Source organism: Micropterus salmoides, unplaced genomic scaffold (genome assembly GCF_014851395.1).
Source record: "Micropterus salmoides isolate LMB-PRFRI ecotype aquatic unplaced genomic scaffold, ASM1485139v1 Ms_hic_scaffold_17, whole genome shotgun sequence".
In the NCBI taxonomy this organism is placed as follows: domain Eukaryota; kingdom Metazoa; phylum Chordata; class Actinopteri; order Centrarchiformes; family Centrarchidae; genus Micropterus; species Micropterus salmoides.
Window position 1 is genome coordinate 15,517,160 of NW_024040817.1, and position 16,584 is coordinate 15,533,743.

The 16,584-nt window shown below is 37.8% G+C and overlaps 1 protein-coding gene across 1 annotated transcript; it reads left to right on the forward strand.

Annotated features, from left to right (window-relative positions):
• Positions 1-11,723: 11,723 nt before the first annotated feature.
• Positions 11,724-14,036, forward strand: LOC119907411 (CD59 glycoprotein-like). Its single transcript, XM_038725175.1, has 3 exons — positions 11,724-11,880; positions 13,224-13,331; positions 13,729-14,036. Exons 1-3 carry the CDS (start codon positions 11,823-11,825, stop codon positions 13,887-13,889), a joined length of 327 nt encoding a protein of 108 aa, XP_038581103.1. The 5' UTR covers positions 11,724-11,822; the 3' UTR covers positions 13,890-14,036.
• Positions 14,037-16,584: the final 2,548 nt, after the last annotated feature.

Sequence of the window (16,584 nt, forward strand, 5' to 3'; positions counted from 1 at the left end):
AGATGGAGGTCTGATGAAGGGCGTGGTAGGCTGGTGAAGTGAGACAATGAAGGAATGAGAGAGTTATTGAGGTGTTGCGGCCCAGAAGAACAAAGAAGATGGAGGGAGGAGAGGTTGAAGAAAAGTAAAAACAGTGAGATTTAGAGAGAGAGAGAGAGAGAGAGAGAGAGAGGAAACGCCATAGGTAGTATAATTATCTGGAATGACCTGAGTGTCCATGCATGTAGGACATCCTGCTCTCTAAATCTCTTCCTCTCTCTCTCTCTCTCTCACTCCACTCTCTCCTCTATACATTTATTAAGTTACTGTTAACCCTCACATACCCAACCACAAGACAAAAATAAACAGATATTTCTTTCTTTCTTTCTCCCCCCCCCCCCACCCACACACACACACACACCCACACTCCATGCATTCAGGTTCTGTACATATACAGAGTATGAAGTTTAATTGGTATTGCTCGAAAACGTTCATTGATTGAGTTAATTACGCCCTTAATGAGCACACTATTTTTTCCTATATCTAATTAAAGGGTAGTTACACCACTTAATTGTCAGTGTCCTAACAATGACCGGGCAAGTTGAAAACTGCTGTCCTGTGGGATCTGAACATCTGAGAATATGTCCCTTCTTCTTTCTCAGTGTACAGCTCTCTTAGGGTCACATGTGTTGGTGTATGCGTACAGGTTTGCAGGAGAGCATCACAGGTAGCCTTGTAACCTTGGGAATATATATATATATATAAATAAGAGAGAGAGACAGAGAGTGAGAGAGAGAGAGAGAGAGAGAGAGAGAGAGAGAGAGGAAAAATGTTGCTATACAATTAATCTAGCAAATTGTAACATATATATTTGGGATATTACATGGAACAGGAACTTCTATAGAGACATTGAAATTACATTTTAATCATCATTATTTAAAAAAAAGTATTATAAACACATTTTTCAAACTATGCAAGCTCACATACATTTATATAACAGATTCACCATTAGCTGACTCCTTATGTGCATTTAACAGTTTGATGTCAAGAGAGATCAAAGAATGTATCACCCTGTTGGAGAGGACCTTTGGTAATCTAATGTCTGTCCTGAGGGGACATGTTAAAACTCTCTCATTGAATACTTCAGTGCACACTTCTGAGTGTGCGTATATGATTTCTTAATTCATGGTGAGTAGGCTTTTTCTGAGAATCCTCAAAAAGGCACACACACACACACACACACACACACACGTTGGCCCAATGGAAATGACTATTTTTGTCATAGACAGAATACTGCTTGAGAGAGAGCTAGAAAATAAAAAGCATTGGAGGAAAGGAAGAAGAGGACAACTGATAATGATGGAGTGAGAGAGAGGAAATAAAAAAAAAAATCAGTACTTAAAAATAATAACCATGTCATGGCCTGATTGGTTTGGTTTTCCCATATCTAACTCAGTGGACTGGGAAATGAGAGAAAGACAGAGAGGAATGGGGTGGCAGGTTGAAAGAAAAAATAAAACAAAAGACAAGTCAATGAATAGAGAAAAAGAGAGGAACACAAAATGAAGCAAAGAGGGATGGGAAAAAGAAGGAATGAGAAACAGAAGAAAAGGGAGAGGAAGGGAATGTGGATAGTTCAATACTACATAAAATCTAAAAGTGTTATTTTAACACTCCTGATTATGTATGGATTCTTCAAACAAAATGCATACATTGTGTATTTAAGCTTTACAGCATTTGGTTGGACAGATCCAGGCTAGCTGTATGTTTTCTGTCTTTATGTTAAGCTAGGCTAACCACAACTTCACTCCAGCTCCACACTAAACACACAAACATGAGATTCATATACATTTTTTTATCTGACTCTTGGCTAAGAAACAAAATCAGTTAATTCATATTTAAACCATTCATATGCAGCATGTTTTGCTGCAAATGTAGATGAATTTGCAAATTGATTTAGCATTGCACTGCTATAACATTGTTAGACTAACAATTGATATTTTTCGAATAAAACGATGCAGCAGAACCAGAACTTTTTTATTCCGGATGTGTTATGTCAACCTTTTATAACTCCCAAGTCATCAAATGTGGAGCATGGTCAAGACCCTTCAGATATTTAACAGTCCAAGTCAGCAAGTGGTTGCGCTAGATGTGTGGGCCAGAAACCGGACTTTCACCCAGGTGAAACAATGAATGTTTTTTTTTAAAGGTTCAGTGTGTAATATTTAGGAGGATCTGTTGATAGAAAAACAATATATGTTATATGTTTTCAGTGTTGTATAAAGACCTTACATAACAAACCGTTATGTTTTTATTACCTCAGAATGAGCCATTTCCTCCTTAAATCTTAATTTGCAGAAAGAGAAATACACAAATAAATCAAAAACACAAGTAAAAAGATAAAACACAACAAATGCAGAAACGCTAGAAGTTGCAAAGTCATAAAACAAAATAAAAAAGATTTTATTGTCCTTTATTTACTTTTATATTTAGTTACAATGGTAAACACAATTACAAGATATGGTATATGAAAAAATTGTTAAATGACTAAAAATAAGTAGCACAAGTGAAGAAATGCAGTCTACAATAAAATTAAAAGAACCTGTCACAGGAGATTTTTGCCTATGCTGATTTGATTTTGATTACTTACATAGGTTCAGACAAGGTCCCTGGATTAAGTCTTGCCATGCATTATAACTGCAGTGGAAAATCTAATTATACTTACTTATTATAAGAGAAATATTGTCTAATTTTTGGAAAAAGCAATCTCAGAAAGAAGCAGACAGTTTTGCAGTTGCATTGTGCATTTGAAGGGTGTATTCAGGCTGTCAAACTGACGTGAAAAAAAATAAACACTACCGATCACAGAGTAAAAGTGAACCACCATGTTACCTGACTATTGAGAAAGAGGACAACTATATTTAGGGTACATCTGGGTAGTTCTCTATTCACTATTACAATCATTAAAAAGCAGAACAGTAGGTTTATATAAGGTTGCATACAGTAGTAAGTTAGCTAGTGTTAGCTAACTAACATTAAATTACCAACAATCCACAGCCTACATTTTTCTGGACTTGTTTTAGGTTTTGGAAAGTGAATAAATCATACTTCTCCTTTCAACCTCTTTGGGTAGCTGCTGTAACTATTGCAAGTGCCCCAGGATCAGATCTTGGAAAAATAGAGCAAAAAACCCCCCCAAACCCTTATGTTTTTATTACCTTAGAATGAGCCATTTCCTCCTTAAATCTTTATTGCAGAAAGAGAAATACATGGGACATAAAGAAATATACGGAACCTTGATTCGTGCAAAGTAATGTATTGCATATACACATTTTGCAAGCATGTAATTTGTAATATGGTTATATGGTTAGTTTGTTGTCCATGTAAAGTGAACTAGATGTCTACGTGTTGTTTATATGCTTTGATAATGTTAATCCAACACATCTTTGTAGTAGCGTCCATGTTGATTCCACATTCCGACTTAAGAGCACATGAACACACAGTAAAGTCTGAAGAACAACTTCACAACTCAGGAAATGGGACCCTCCGAGGACTATAAGTTACACACTGAAGTTACATAGGTTACGTAAGTTGCCTAAGTTATGCAAGTAATGTTACTGTGACACGTCCCCCAACGTGTCCCTGAGCAAGACACTTAACCCCTAGTTGCTCCAGAGGCGTGCAACTTCTGACATAAATAGCAGTTTTAAGTCGCTTTGGATAAAAGCGTCAGCTAAAGGAATAAATGTAAATGCAGCCTACAGAGAGCTCACTTCTTTCTAAGTCCACACCCACTGATTTATTCTTTTTCAAACTTGCTTTTCAGACCGAACTGAAGTTGACTCAAGTGACATCATTTGAAGTACTTTATCAGATTTCACCCAGCTCTCGCTGGAGCCACTAAAGGCTTTATGCAACTTTTCTTTCAAATGTGCAGTAGTACTCCCCACCACCCATAAATAGTTCCCCACATTAATTTGGGGGTTTACAGGTTCCATTACAAATAGTCAGTATGTTTATGTGAATTAGCCAGCTACAGCTGAAAAAATCTGTTAGATAGTGGTCATTACAGCTGTTGAAAATTAAGGGCCATTGGCTAGAAATGAGAAACTGCTTTTCACTCCCTCTGTCTGAAATCAAGGACCCAGATACTACATATACTATACTACTATACTATACTACCAGATACTACAGATATTACCACAGAAGGACAAGGGTGTCAACAGTTTTCTTAAAGTGCAATTAAATTAAGTACAACATCCTGTCTTTGTAAATATCTGTGTAGGCAGAGGTGTGAGCACCACAGTGGCACAAAGAAAAATCCCACTAACAGCCGCGCCGGCACGAGAAAGGAATGAAAACTCTGGTTTGCCTCATTAAACCATCCTTTAGCCTGTCCTCAGACAAGAAGTAATGAGCAGCAGGACAGCGAGTCATTAGCCTAAATAGCTGCAATGGCAAAGGAAAGTCATGTTGCTTTCCAATGACGTTTAAACCTCTGTGAGAAAATGTTGAGCATCCCCCTGGGAAAAATGATTCATTGTTATACTTCAAACTTCAGACTCCTCTGAATTAAACATGACACTGGCTGAATCCCCAAATACAAGTATTCTCTTCATTTGATTGTTATTACACATAGGTTGGTAAAGACTAAACTTTAAGGGTTTTATTATGATAAACTTTGTAACTGGTTATAGTCAAATCTTATCTATTATTCACTTAGAAATTATTTCTCTTCCTCTTTACAGCGAGGCTAAAACTGATTCAAAAAGCTTCAGGACCTTAAAGACAATACTGGAAAAACTGTAACAAGAACTTTGATTTTACTCCTCCAGCAGGCTCTGAAGCTTACAGTGACCTGCAGAGAGAGAGAGAGAGCGTGAGACAAAGAAGACTTAATATGAATTTAGGACTATAAAACTCAACACCTGGAGGAGAGTTTCTGTCCTGATTGAATGTTTATTGACATAAAACCTGTGTTTAGCATGAGACAGTTTACAGAGTGAAAATTTAGGTTCTGTTCTCTTCTTCTTCCTCTCCTTTCTCTTTCTACTCTCTTCTACTTCATCTATGCAACCGCCTTCCTGGTCAAAACTTCCTCATACCTAAAGGACAAAATAGGTCGATTATCAAGTGTCATAAAAATAACATCTAATTTTCCAAAATGACATATACATCCATTTAACACATGGAAAACATAAAAAGGGGTGGTCAATAGGTTAGTTTTAGGAAACAGAACCACATGGTTAGGTTAAGATCATGGTTTGGGTAAAATCAGTAAAGTTACGCAAGTCATGTGACAGAAGTGATGGAAGTCACTATTTTACATAAATCTCAAAATAAGTCAACAGTTGCTTGGTTTTATGTGAGACTCATCATTGTTTTCCTGTGTAAAAGTGCTGCATCCTACCTCCTTATGCAGACCTCGGCACTATTTATATTACATTATCTGACTACCTCCTTTGCTACCGTTAAAAATGCAAATATGGTTCATAATAACCTGCATAGTGATAAACCTATACAGCTGTTTTTCTGGTGATGACGGGCTAATATGGTACGTGAGCCCTTCCAGGTGTTCTCTCCTTTCGCGTGGAACTCAGCTGGATCCCTGAGCTCTACACAATATGTTAACAAGGAAAGAAAGGAACCTGCTGAAAGAAACCTGTCCAGTCTGTCCATGATATTAGATAGTTTGAAGTATTTCCCCTTTTCTTCCCAACAATCAATCTTTCACAGCTGCTGCATGGTGGAAAATTTAAGTGGTTAATGTTGCAGTTTCATCTAGTTGATCTAGTCTCATTTGTTTCCACAAGTTAATCCACCTTGAAAAGGTATCATTCACTGCTTTCTCTGGGACATGGTGGTCCTCATTCATTCATTCATTCATCGCCTGAATTGATTGCTTCAGTCATTGTTGCATTTATTCATTAATTTGAATGTTCATAAGTTAGAGTGTAGTTTGTAGATTAATAAACATTTCATTGATAAAGAAGGTGATTATGGTTTGTGTGTGTGAAGTATTACAGGTATATAGGTAGGCTATCTGTTATACTAATACATTTTATAGTGAATATAAAGGTAATCACAAGACTAATGTTGTGTGTCTCACCTTGTCTCTCCCCAGAAACGACCTACATTAGATGTACGAGGTACATAATCTGTGACATTTGGGCCACTAGATAGTCCCTCACTGACATTACCATCTCCTGCTATCAGTCTAAACTCTGCAATGGTCAAGATAAATATTTGCTTTATATATTTAAGAATGTTTTTGCTTAAGAAATGAAAAAAAGAAGAAGAAAATACAGTCTCAGGTCCAGATTTCAGTGTGTTGATTTTACAATGTTGCAGTTGCATGTTGCAATTGTTGTGCCACCATTATTGAATGAACACTCAACAATAAAGTCTTAATAAAAAACATGTGCAGTCACTGAACTCTGATTTCACGCCTCCAGCAAGCTCCGAAGCTTGCAATGATCTGCAGAGAGAGAGAATAAGAAGAAAGAGGACTCAGTATGAATTCAGGATTATAAAACTCATAACACCTGGAGGAGAGTTTCAGTCCTGATTGAATGTTTATTGACATAAAACCTGTGTCGCTGCTGACAGCGATGGGAGTGTGAGACATTTTATAGAGTGAAAATTGGATAATAAAAAATAGCTCTCCTGGCAGTTTTGGTTGTTAACAGAAAAACATGGCACAAATTTAATACTTGAGGTCCACAGGTTCTAGGAATTCGCCACCTGACTTGTCTTGAACCTGGTCTCGGGTCTGCCATGATTTGCCTTGGTTCGAGGTTTAATCTGATTTCATTTCCACATGTTTTAAGTCTTTATCAAAAACACTGAAATCACTGGACTCAAATTAATGTGGTTCTAATAAACTAAGTAATTTTAAAATAAAGTATCATTTTCTTTGGGCTTAGACGCTATTATGTCTGATCTGATATTTTTCTTATTGTCAATAAAGATGAAAAGACAAAAACCAACGATGTGTTAGTCTTCTGACTATCCTGTCTGTGGCTTCCAGTCCTATGTTCTTTTGTTTCTACTGAAGACATACAGTGGGTACGGAAAGTATTCAGACCCCTTTAAATTTTTCACTCTTTGTTTCATTGCAGCCATTTTCCAAAAATCAAAAAAGTTCATTTTATTTCTCAGTAATGTACACTCAGCACCCCATCTTGACAGAAAAAACCCCAGAAATGTAGAAATTTTTGCAAATTTATTAAAAAAGAAAACTGAAATATCACATGGTCATAAGTATTCAGACCCTTTGCTCAGTATTTAGTAGAAGCACCCTTTTGATCTAATACAGCCATGAGTCGTTTTGGGAAAGATGCAACAAGTTTTTCACATCTGGATTTGGGTATCCTCTGCCATTCCTCCTTGCAGATCCTCTCCAGTTCTGTCAGGTTGGATGGTAAACGTTGGTGGACAGCCATTTTCAGGTCTCTCCAGAGATGCTCAATTGGGTTTAAGTCAGGGCTCTGGCCGGGCCATTCAAGAACAGCCACGGAGTTGTTGTGAAGCCACTCCTTCGTTATTTTAGCGGTGTGCTTGTGCGCGGGTCATTGTCTTGTTGGAAGGTAAACCTTCGGCCCAGTCTGAGGTCCGGAGCACTCTGGAAAAGGTTTTCGTCCAGGATATCCCTGTACTTGGCCGCATTCATCTTTCCCTCGATTGCAACCAGTCGTCCTGTCCCTGCAGCTGAAAAACACCCCCCACAGCATGATGCTGCCACCACCATGCTTCACTGTTGAGACTGTATTGGACAGGTGATGAGCAGTGCCTGGTTTTCTCCACACATACCGCTTAGAATTAAGGCCAAAAAGTTCCATCTTGGTCTCATCAGACCAGAGGATCTTATTTATCACCATCTTGGAGTCCTTCAGGTGTTTTTTAGCAAACTCCATGCGGGCTTTCATGTGTCTTGCACTGAGGAGAGGCTTCCGTCGGGCCACTCTGCCATAAAGCCCCGACTGGGGGATTGCTGCAGTGATGCTTGACTTACTACAACTTTCTCCCATCTCCCGACTGCATCTCTGGAGCTCAGCCACAGTGACCTTTGGGTTCTTCTTTACCTCTCTCACCAAGGCTCTTCTCCCCGATAGCTCAGTTTGGCCGGACGGCCAGCTCTAGGAAGGGTTCTGGTCGTCCCAAACGTCTTCCATTTGAGGATTATGGAGGCCACTGTGCTCTTAGGAACCTTAAGTGCAGCAGAAATTTTTTGTAACCTTGGCCAGATCTGTGCCTTGCCACAATTCTGTCTCTGAGCTCTTCAGGCAGTTCCTTTGACCTCATGATTCTCATTTGCTCTGACATGCACTGTGAGCTGTAAGGTCTTATATAGACAGGTGTGTGGCTTTCCTAATCAAGTCCAATCAGTATAATCAAACACAGCTGGACTCAAATGAAGGTGTGGAACCATCTCAAGGATGATCAGAAGAAATAGACAGCACCTGAGTTAAATATGAGTGTCACGGCAAAGGGTCTGAATACTTATGACCATGTGATATTTCAGTTTTTCTTTTTTAATAAATTTGCAAAAATTTCTACATTTCTGTTTTTTTCTGTCAAGATGGGGTGCTGAGTGTACATTACTGAGAAATAAAAGGAACTTTTTTGATTTTTGGAAAATGGCTGCAATGAAACAAAGAGTGTAAAATTTAAAGGGGTCTGAATACTTTCCGTACTCACTGTATATCACCATAATAACAAAAAACATTGTCGTACACATTTCAGTCTATAAATCATTTTGATAATGAATGGCACACAACTTCTAATATTATTATACACATTTAAAAGAATCTGATACTTGGACACACTGGATACTTTCCAGTTGCCGAGTACAATTGATGATACTCCCTGATGGCATTCCCTCTTGTAAAGTTGGGTTGAAAGGGTTTTGAAGGATATTGTTGACCGTCAACGTATAAACATAAAAACTCTATATCATAATGGTTAAATGTAAATGGATTACGCACATAACTACCTGTAAATGCCTCGTGATCTACAAATCCTAATACAATAAATTTAGGTATTTGTCCCAAGAATACATTTTCTTGATTACAAACATTAATGCCCATTGGGACGCTAAAATGTTTAAGACAGACTCTGTCTATGGGATATTTAACGTTGCCATGCGTTAGCGTGTGCTAGCTTAACAGCCAGAGATACGGTGACTTTCTTTACAAACAGGCTTGCTGACATAATGTTAACCCGAAAGTCGTCTACAGTGTTGCGCATTAAGCAAAATTCGTTTTTAGCTCTTATGAATTTAATCTTGAGGTCTACGCCATTTATCGTTAACTTGTCTTGAAAAAACAAGTCAGAATGTAAAGGGGATATTAGCTCCACTACGCGGCCGCCTTGTGTGTACTCCATTCTTTTAACTAGTCCTTCATTGCGTCCTCCAGCCGTTGCGTCGTCCATATGACCTGCTGTATCCATGCAAAATAGTCCGGATCCAAACTGTGTCTTCAGAGCGTCCTTTCCATAGTTCAAAAGGCACTCTATTATACCCCTGCAAGGATATGTGTTTGATGATTGCGTTATGAGTCGGTCCCCCAACGGTATGTCGACCTGTGAAAATATTGTACATCCAGGGTAGTTGATAAAGCCCACGTCGTCTGCTTGATCCAGGTTTCCGCCATTAGCTTTGGTGATTTTTACACGCGTGTACAGAAACGTATTGTTTAGATCCAGGTAGTCCTCTGTACTAGCTGGAATGAAAAATTCCAGATTCTGATACCGCTGCGCCTCCTTGGTGGGGAACTCCCTCTTTTCCCAGGAGGTTGTTTTATTGGTCGGGGGGCCACGGCCACTATACCCGACCCCTCTTGACGTCTGTTCATGACGTCAGTAATAACATCCGTAGCTATGTTTTTAGCGGCTGTCTTTAAATGAGGGGCAACAAATGTAAATCCTTACTTGAATAAGGGGAATGCTAATCTAAACAAACCCCTAAAGATACCCCCTAACCCTGCACCATACTGAGCACCGAGCCCGCTGTATCCTGGTAAATCACCACCCACTTGGACTGTATAATATGCAACGTACTTGTCCGCATTGTGGGCATATGGATGGTACATGTTTGCTCCTTGTCTTATACTGATATTTTACGAGTCAAAAGTGTAGCTTTATTATCACTTTGCCGTACTTAAAAGGGATATGTTGATTCTGATCTGTCTTGAGAGAAATCTCGATACTATTAATGTGTGTTTTGCAGAGATTTTTGGAAAATGGCTGCAATGAAACAAAGAGTGAAAAATTTAAAGGGGTCTGAATACTTTCCGTACCCACTGTACATCTTATGATAATAGTGTTGTTTTTAAAAAGGCTCAATAGTTTCTGAAAACCGCTGGACACTGTAGTTTTTAACAAACATTACTCAAACAGAAGTAAATAGTGCTTTTATTGGGGACTATTTTCAGCGGCAGATTAATACACATTCAGTGCTGGAGTGAGTATTTCAGCAGTAAGATAGTGTTTGTAGGACTCCTATAAAACAGCAAAATCAAAATGATAAAAGTAAGTATCTTGTACCAAATAGACAGATAAACCTGATGCAATCAAACTATTTTTACACAATCAAGCATATCTTTTGCTGTTATTGTAATTTTCACAGCGACGACTCTTCAGTACTTCAGTCTGCTGTCTGTCACTGTTCTGTTTGTTTTCTTCCTCCTGGAGGTGTCTGTTATAAATGCAGTGAAGTTTACACTGATTGATTTCAACCTCTCTCTCAGCAGAAATGTGCCGACTCCCCTCTTTTGATGGACAGAGTCGTTACACGTATCTGACTTTAAGGGCAAATCCTGCAGCAATAACAGTTTAGCAGCTCACAGCGTATGACTCCAAGGTTCAGCCAGAGTGAATGTGTGAATGAAATGCAGCCTGAGCAGCACACTGAAATATTTGCACGTTATCAACCAACAAAACACATGGTTAATCTCTTTATGTTGCACCCTTGTAAACAGTTCCCCCACAGTGTTGGATTTCTATTGTCTTCTCTTTTATTTGTTTTCATTTCTTGATATTCATTTTCTCCTCTTTCTTCCTGTCATTACCAAATCTCAGGCTCACAGCTATAAACACATTATTGTGTTTTTAGCACAAGCGGAATTACTGCAATTGTGTGATATGTAATCGGTAACTTGCCTGCCTGCCCTCTCTTTCCCTCACAACTGTATGTTACCTGTCCATTTATAAATCAAATAAAAGTCAACTTGCATAATATTGATTGCACTTAACATGTACATTTTTCATTAGGAAAATAAGATTCAGAATAAAATCCTAAACAAAACTATCTATTCATCCTTTCTCTGTGTTACATAAAAAGTGCACTGTGTTGGTCAATATTTTAGACATTCAAACATAGACTCTGAACTCAAACAAATAGGCTGTTTACTTTTTGGGGGATTTGCTGTTATAAAAAGACTCTTCATGAGCTGAAAGCCATTTTCTTCACATTCACAGGTGAGTGTTAGGTTACAATTTGTGGTAAAAATGTTTATTTCATTACATTAGTCATGTCATGTCTAAAGTCATGTTTTGTTAGTTATTGGAAATAACTACAAATTTAACATCTCAGTCTTTATTTTCATTTAATAAAATGTAACTCAATGAAGGTGAAAATAATATCATGTACAGCAAAAACTGAAGCTGTTTTTTCTTTATGAAAAAGCTCTTGACCAAAAAAGGCTGATTCAGAGTTGACGTGTGTGCAAACGTTTTATTCCTTTTTTCCTTCCACAGAGTAATTTCTCTGTCTTTTATCCAGCTGCGACAATACTGTGAATTTTTCTTTTTGTTTTGATTTTCAGACAGTGCTTCCATTCATGATGAGGGGCTCTGTGGTGTTTTGTTTGGCTGTCAGCTTTGCCATGTTTGGATTTGGTAAGAAAAAAGGAATCAGTATTGCTTTCATTGATGCTCAAGTCATGTCAGAGAGATTATTTGTTTCATAAAGAGCCCGAGGAAATATTTTGGCACTGTGCAGTTTGCATGTTCTGTTGTTGTGTGTCATCCGCTTCTAATTCACACTTTGCAGAGTCAGTGATAAGTATTCATTCATAATATTTTTTATGATGTTCCAGAACATGCCATTTGCTCTGTGCACCGTTGTGTTGCAGCTTTCTGGTTTGGTTTATTGACAAGATAATATATATTTATGAAATACAACATTCAGGATATTTTTGTCAGGGATACATCGATAAAGTCCGGAAGATGTTTCAGTTGTTCAGGTTTATCAATTCACCATCTTTTTATTTACCAAGGTGGAGACAGGCATTCAATGACTGTCATTAAGCAAAAATTACAAAAAAGTTTGCACCCAAATCTATTAGATTCAGATTCCTCCTTTACAATACTACAGATCTCAATTTTTAATGTCAGCACATTAAAGTAAAATTGTACAGAAATGTTGGCTTCGTCAGTGTGTCATTCAGTTTCAGGGTTGAATCCCTTTAACCTTTCACTTCCCAAAATCTAAAACATTTTAAATGTTGAAAAGCGACGTCAAGGGGTCTTGACCAAGCGTCCATATGTGACTAGTTGGGAGTGAAAATGTGTTTTTTTTGCGGGCTGTGAAGAGCTTCTTGCCTACTGATTCTGCACAAAGAAAATGTCTTTGTGTTTGAGTCCACCAAACACCAAAAAACGACCGGCTCACAGCACAACACAAACTCCAACACAAACTCCATGAAAGGATAAAAAAACATCATGGGTTAGTCTGGCTTGTAACTGTCCTGTAAAACCACAACTTATCATTTTTACACTTTTTTTGCTAGAGATGTGTCTGTAGGAGGATTTTGGACAGAACCAGGCTAGCTGCTTGCCCCTGTTTAGTGGGTTGAAATCAAGGGCGACAGGACACTCAATGACGTTTCGCCTTTCATCCAAGTTCATTTGCCTTTGATTAACTCACCTTGGATAGCTGTGACCTGGATGACTGAGAATTTTCACAGACACCTTTTTATGATAAGCTAAGCTAACCTGCCACTGACTGTAGCCGTTTTACAATACAGAGATGATTTGGCATAGTGGTATTACTATTCTAATGTTACGCTCGCCAAGAAGGCAACATCAGACTATTCATTTAAATGTAAGATTTGACTCCTTTATTAAAACTTGCTCTAAGACAGTGAAACGACAAAACTCACGATGAGTTATCAAACACTGTATGAATTCAAACTGAAGCAATAACCTGAATCCCGTGAACTCTTGTCTCGTTCTTCCAGTCCTCTCGCTGGAATGTTACTCCTGCCCTGATGGCTCCTCCAACAACTGTGGAGTCAAACATGAGTGTGACCAAGGGGAAGACAGCTGCCTCAAACTCACCAGTGGTGGTACGTATTGTTTGTTTTTGTGGGGGGTTTTTTATTGGCAGTTATATGAATGGATGGATGGAGGGGGATTGTTAAAAGATGGTTAGGCGTTTAAAGGAATATTTATGCCCTAATACTGATGTGTTGTGGCAGAAAATAAAAATACATCCTTTTCTATTGAGCAAAAGGACTTAAAACTCTTCGTTCAAGAAGTCATGTTGCTAAGCCAGAGTCTCATTTCTTCTCCTATAATTTAAAATCATTTTTTGACTTATTTGATTTGACGTCATATTTGGAGGGAAATGCTTCTTTTATTGGTATTTATTTAACTGGCTGACTTGCCTTGCCCGCTTTTGTCATTGAAATGTACAGTACGGGTAAGTAATGCTAACAAGACTAATGTTGTGTCTTCACCCAGAAACAACCTATACTAGATGTATGAGATACACAGACTGCGACTATATGACTCTGGCTGTCAGATATGGCCTCCCTGAGTTCGACTTCTCCTGCTGTCAGTCAAAACTCTGCAATGGTCAAGAGAAAAGTTTCTTTCAGAGGTTTAAGGAGTTCTTCGGTTAGAAATTTTAAGAAATGGTGGAAAAAATAAGAAAACATACAGTCCTGATTTCAGTATGTTGTGTCTTCCATGTAGCACTTATTTGCTGTACCATGGCTGAACATTGTTAAACACTCAACAATAAAGTCTTAATAAACATATGCGCACTTTCTGGATGTATCAACAATGCGAACATCTTCACCTCATCAACTATTTTGTCTATTATTTATTTGTTGTTGTTGTTGTTTTGTTTTTTTTACAATTAATGTCATCTTTTCTATTTGACTAACAATTTGTGTTATCCTGCCATTTTTCTACATACTGACACACATTTTTCAAGTTCCTGAAACTGACTAGTAATTGAAAGTGGTTGAAGTAATGGTACCACAGTTTCTCGTAAGGCACCCTTTATAAAGAGTTGTAATGTAATAACAAATTGTAAATAACAACTTTATGCTTAATAAATATTTTATCACTGGTTAATAGGTGAGTTATAAAACATTATTAAGAACACAATTTGGGTGGCCAGATGGTGAAAAATCCATTTTGTTAAATAATGTAAATTAATTGCAATTGGACCAGTTGAAATTATTTTTCTTGTGCCCCTTGCCCCAAAAAACATGTTCGTGTACACATAGGTGTACAGCCACATAATGACTCCACACAATTGCAGACCTGCAGCATCGTAGACAGCAGCCGAAGTGCCAAATGCAAATCTTACAGCCTGCCCTCCACTCAAACCTGTGGTCTCTGACTATCAACCAACCAAAATAGCTTTTTCCAGACTACAAGTAACAAATGAACACAAAGTAGCTGACACAGTCTGTCAATAACCACAGAACAAATAGCAATCAAGAAAAGCACAGCAACTCATTATGTCAACACAGTATGAATGAATGGATGACGGCATCTGATCACGATCCACGTGGCAATTGTTGCCGTCCCTCGTGAGCTGGGCCCCAGTGCAATGCACAGGGTACTTACGCCACTGTGTTAAATTAATACCTTGATAAGAGAAAGGACTGAAGTTTGTAACTATTTTTTGTACATCTTCAGGTGCACACCAAATTTTTAGAATAATTTCTATGACGAAATATGTCACTTTTCATTCATATTCAACAGTAAACAGTGGGGAAATACTGAGAAAGACAGAGAGACAAAGGAAAACAGATCAGGTAGACAGATGGGTCAACAACACAATGCTCTTTGTGGCTCAGTGGACTGAAACACACACAATGTCCACTTAGTGTCATGTGTGATGGCTGGATTCAAACATGCGATTTCAAAAACTTTCACTAAGAGCTGTAAAACCTGCTGAAGAACAACAACAGCCTGAAAACAGACTGAAGAAGAAAGTACGCAGCCGCACGAGTGTCTGCTGCTGCCCTTGAAAACAATTTAAGCTGCAGTTTTCCCCTACAGCCATTTATAAAATAATGTGGTGAGGACGTGTGTGTAAGGCCTGTTTCTGCAGCAGTGAGTAAGTGTAATGTCTTAATTTGTCGACTTTAATTAAAAGAAGGACAACATCTGTTACCTGAAACAATGTGTGTGTGTGTTTGTGTGTGTGTGTGTTTGTGTCTTTGTGTGTGTTTGTGTTATTCTATCCTCATAAGTCACAAAATAAGATTGAGTGAGCACATTTATTCTGGACAAAATACTGATTTTTTAAGTTAGAAATTTAAGATTTATAGGGAATCATTACATGTCTGTGTATGTGTGTGTGTCTATGTGTGTATGTGTATACTGTGTATGTGTGTGTGTTCATGCTACAACGCCATCCAGGTGGCTAGATAATTAAAAACATTTCTCACACATTTTACATCAAAATCTCAATGCTAACATCTGGCCGAGCAAGGGAAGAAAAGACCAGGTGTGTGCGTGTGTGTGTGCATAAGTGTGTATGACTAAAAAACAGAGACAAAAATGGGATGTATTGGGTGGATTAGTGATTGTTTGGTTATGTAATCACAATATAACAAAGATTAATAAACAAGATGTGTATTAAAAATTATGGTGGCCCTGAGAGCTGGATGCACTGCAACTAAATAGTACACATGCAAATAAATCAAAAACACAAGTAAAAAGACAAAACATAACAAATGCAGAAACGCTGGAAGTTGTTATAAGTAAGTTTAAGTTATAAAACAAAATAAAAAATATTTTATTGTCCTTTATTTACTTTTATATTTAGTTACAATGGTAAACACAATTACAAGATATGGTATATGAAAAAATGTTTAAATGACTAAAAATAAGTAGCACGAGTGAAGAAACGCAGTCTACAATAAAATTAAAAGAACCTGTCACAGGAGATTTTCGCCTGATGCTGATTTGATTTTGATTACTTACATAGATTCAGAAAAGGTCCCTGGATTAAGTCTTGCCATGCATTATAACTGCAGTGGAAAATCTAATTATACTTACTTATTATAAGAGAAATATTGTCTAATCTTTGGAAAAAGCAATCTCAGAAAGAAGCAGACAGTTTTGCAGTTGCATTGTGAAGGGTGTATTCAGGCTGTCAAACTGACGTGAAAAAAAATAAAGACAGAAGCTAAAGCCTACCGATCACAGAGTAAAAGTGAACCACCATATTACCTAACTATTGAGAAAGAGGACAACTATATTTAGGGTACATCTGGGTAGTTCTCTATTCACTATTACAATCATTAAAAAGCAGAACAGTAGGTTTATATAAGGTTGCATACAGTAGTA

Bases quoted from the DNA above. Each gene is read 5' to 3' on its own strand.
- LOC119907411 (XM_038725175.1), top strand. From the start codon at position 11,823: ATGATGAGGGGCTCTGTGGTGTTTTGTTTGGCTGTCAGCTTTGCCATG. The intron at 11,881-13,223 runs GTAAGAAAAAAG...TCGTTCTTCCAG, and splicing joins CTTTGCCATGTTTGGATTTG to TCCTCTCGCTGGAATGTTAC. The intron at 13,332-13,728 runs GTACGTATTGTT...GTCTTCACCCAG, and splicing joins CCTCAAACTCACCAGTGGTG to AAACAACCTATACTAGATGT.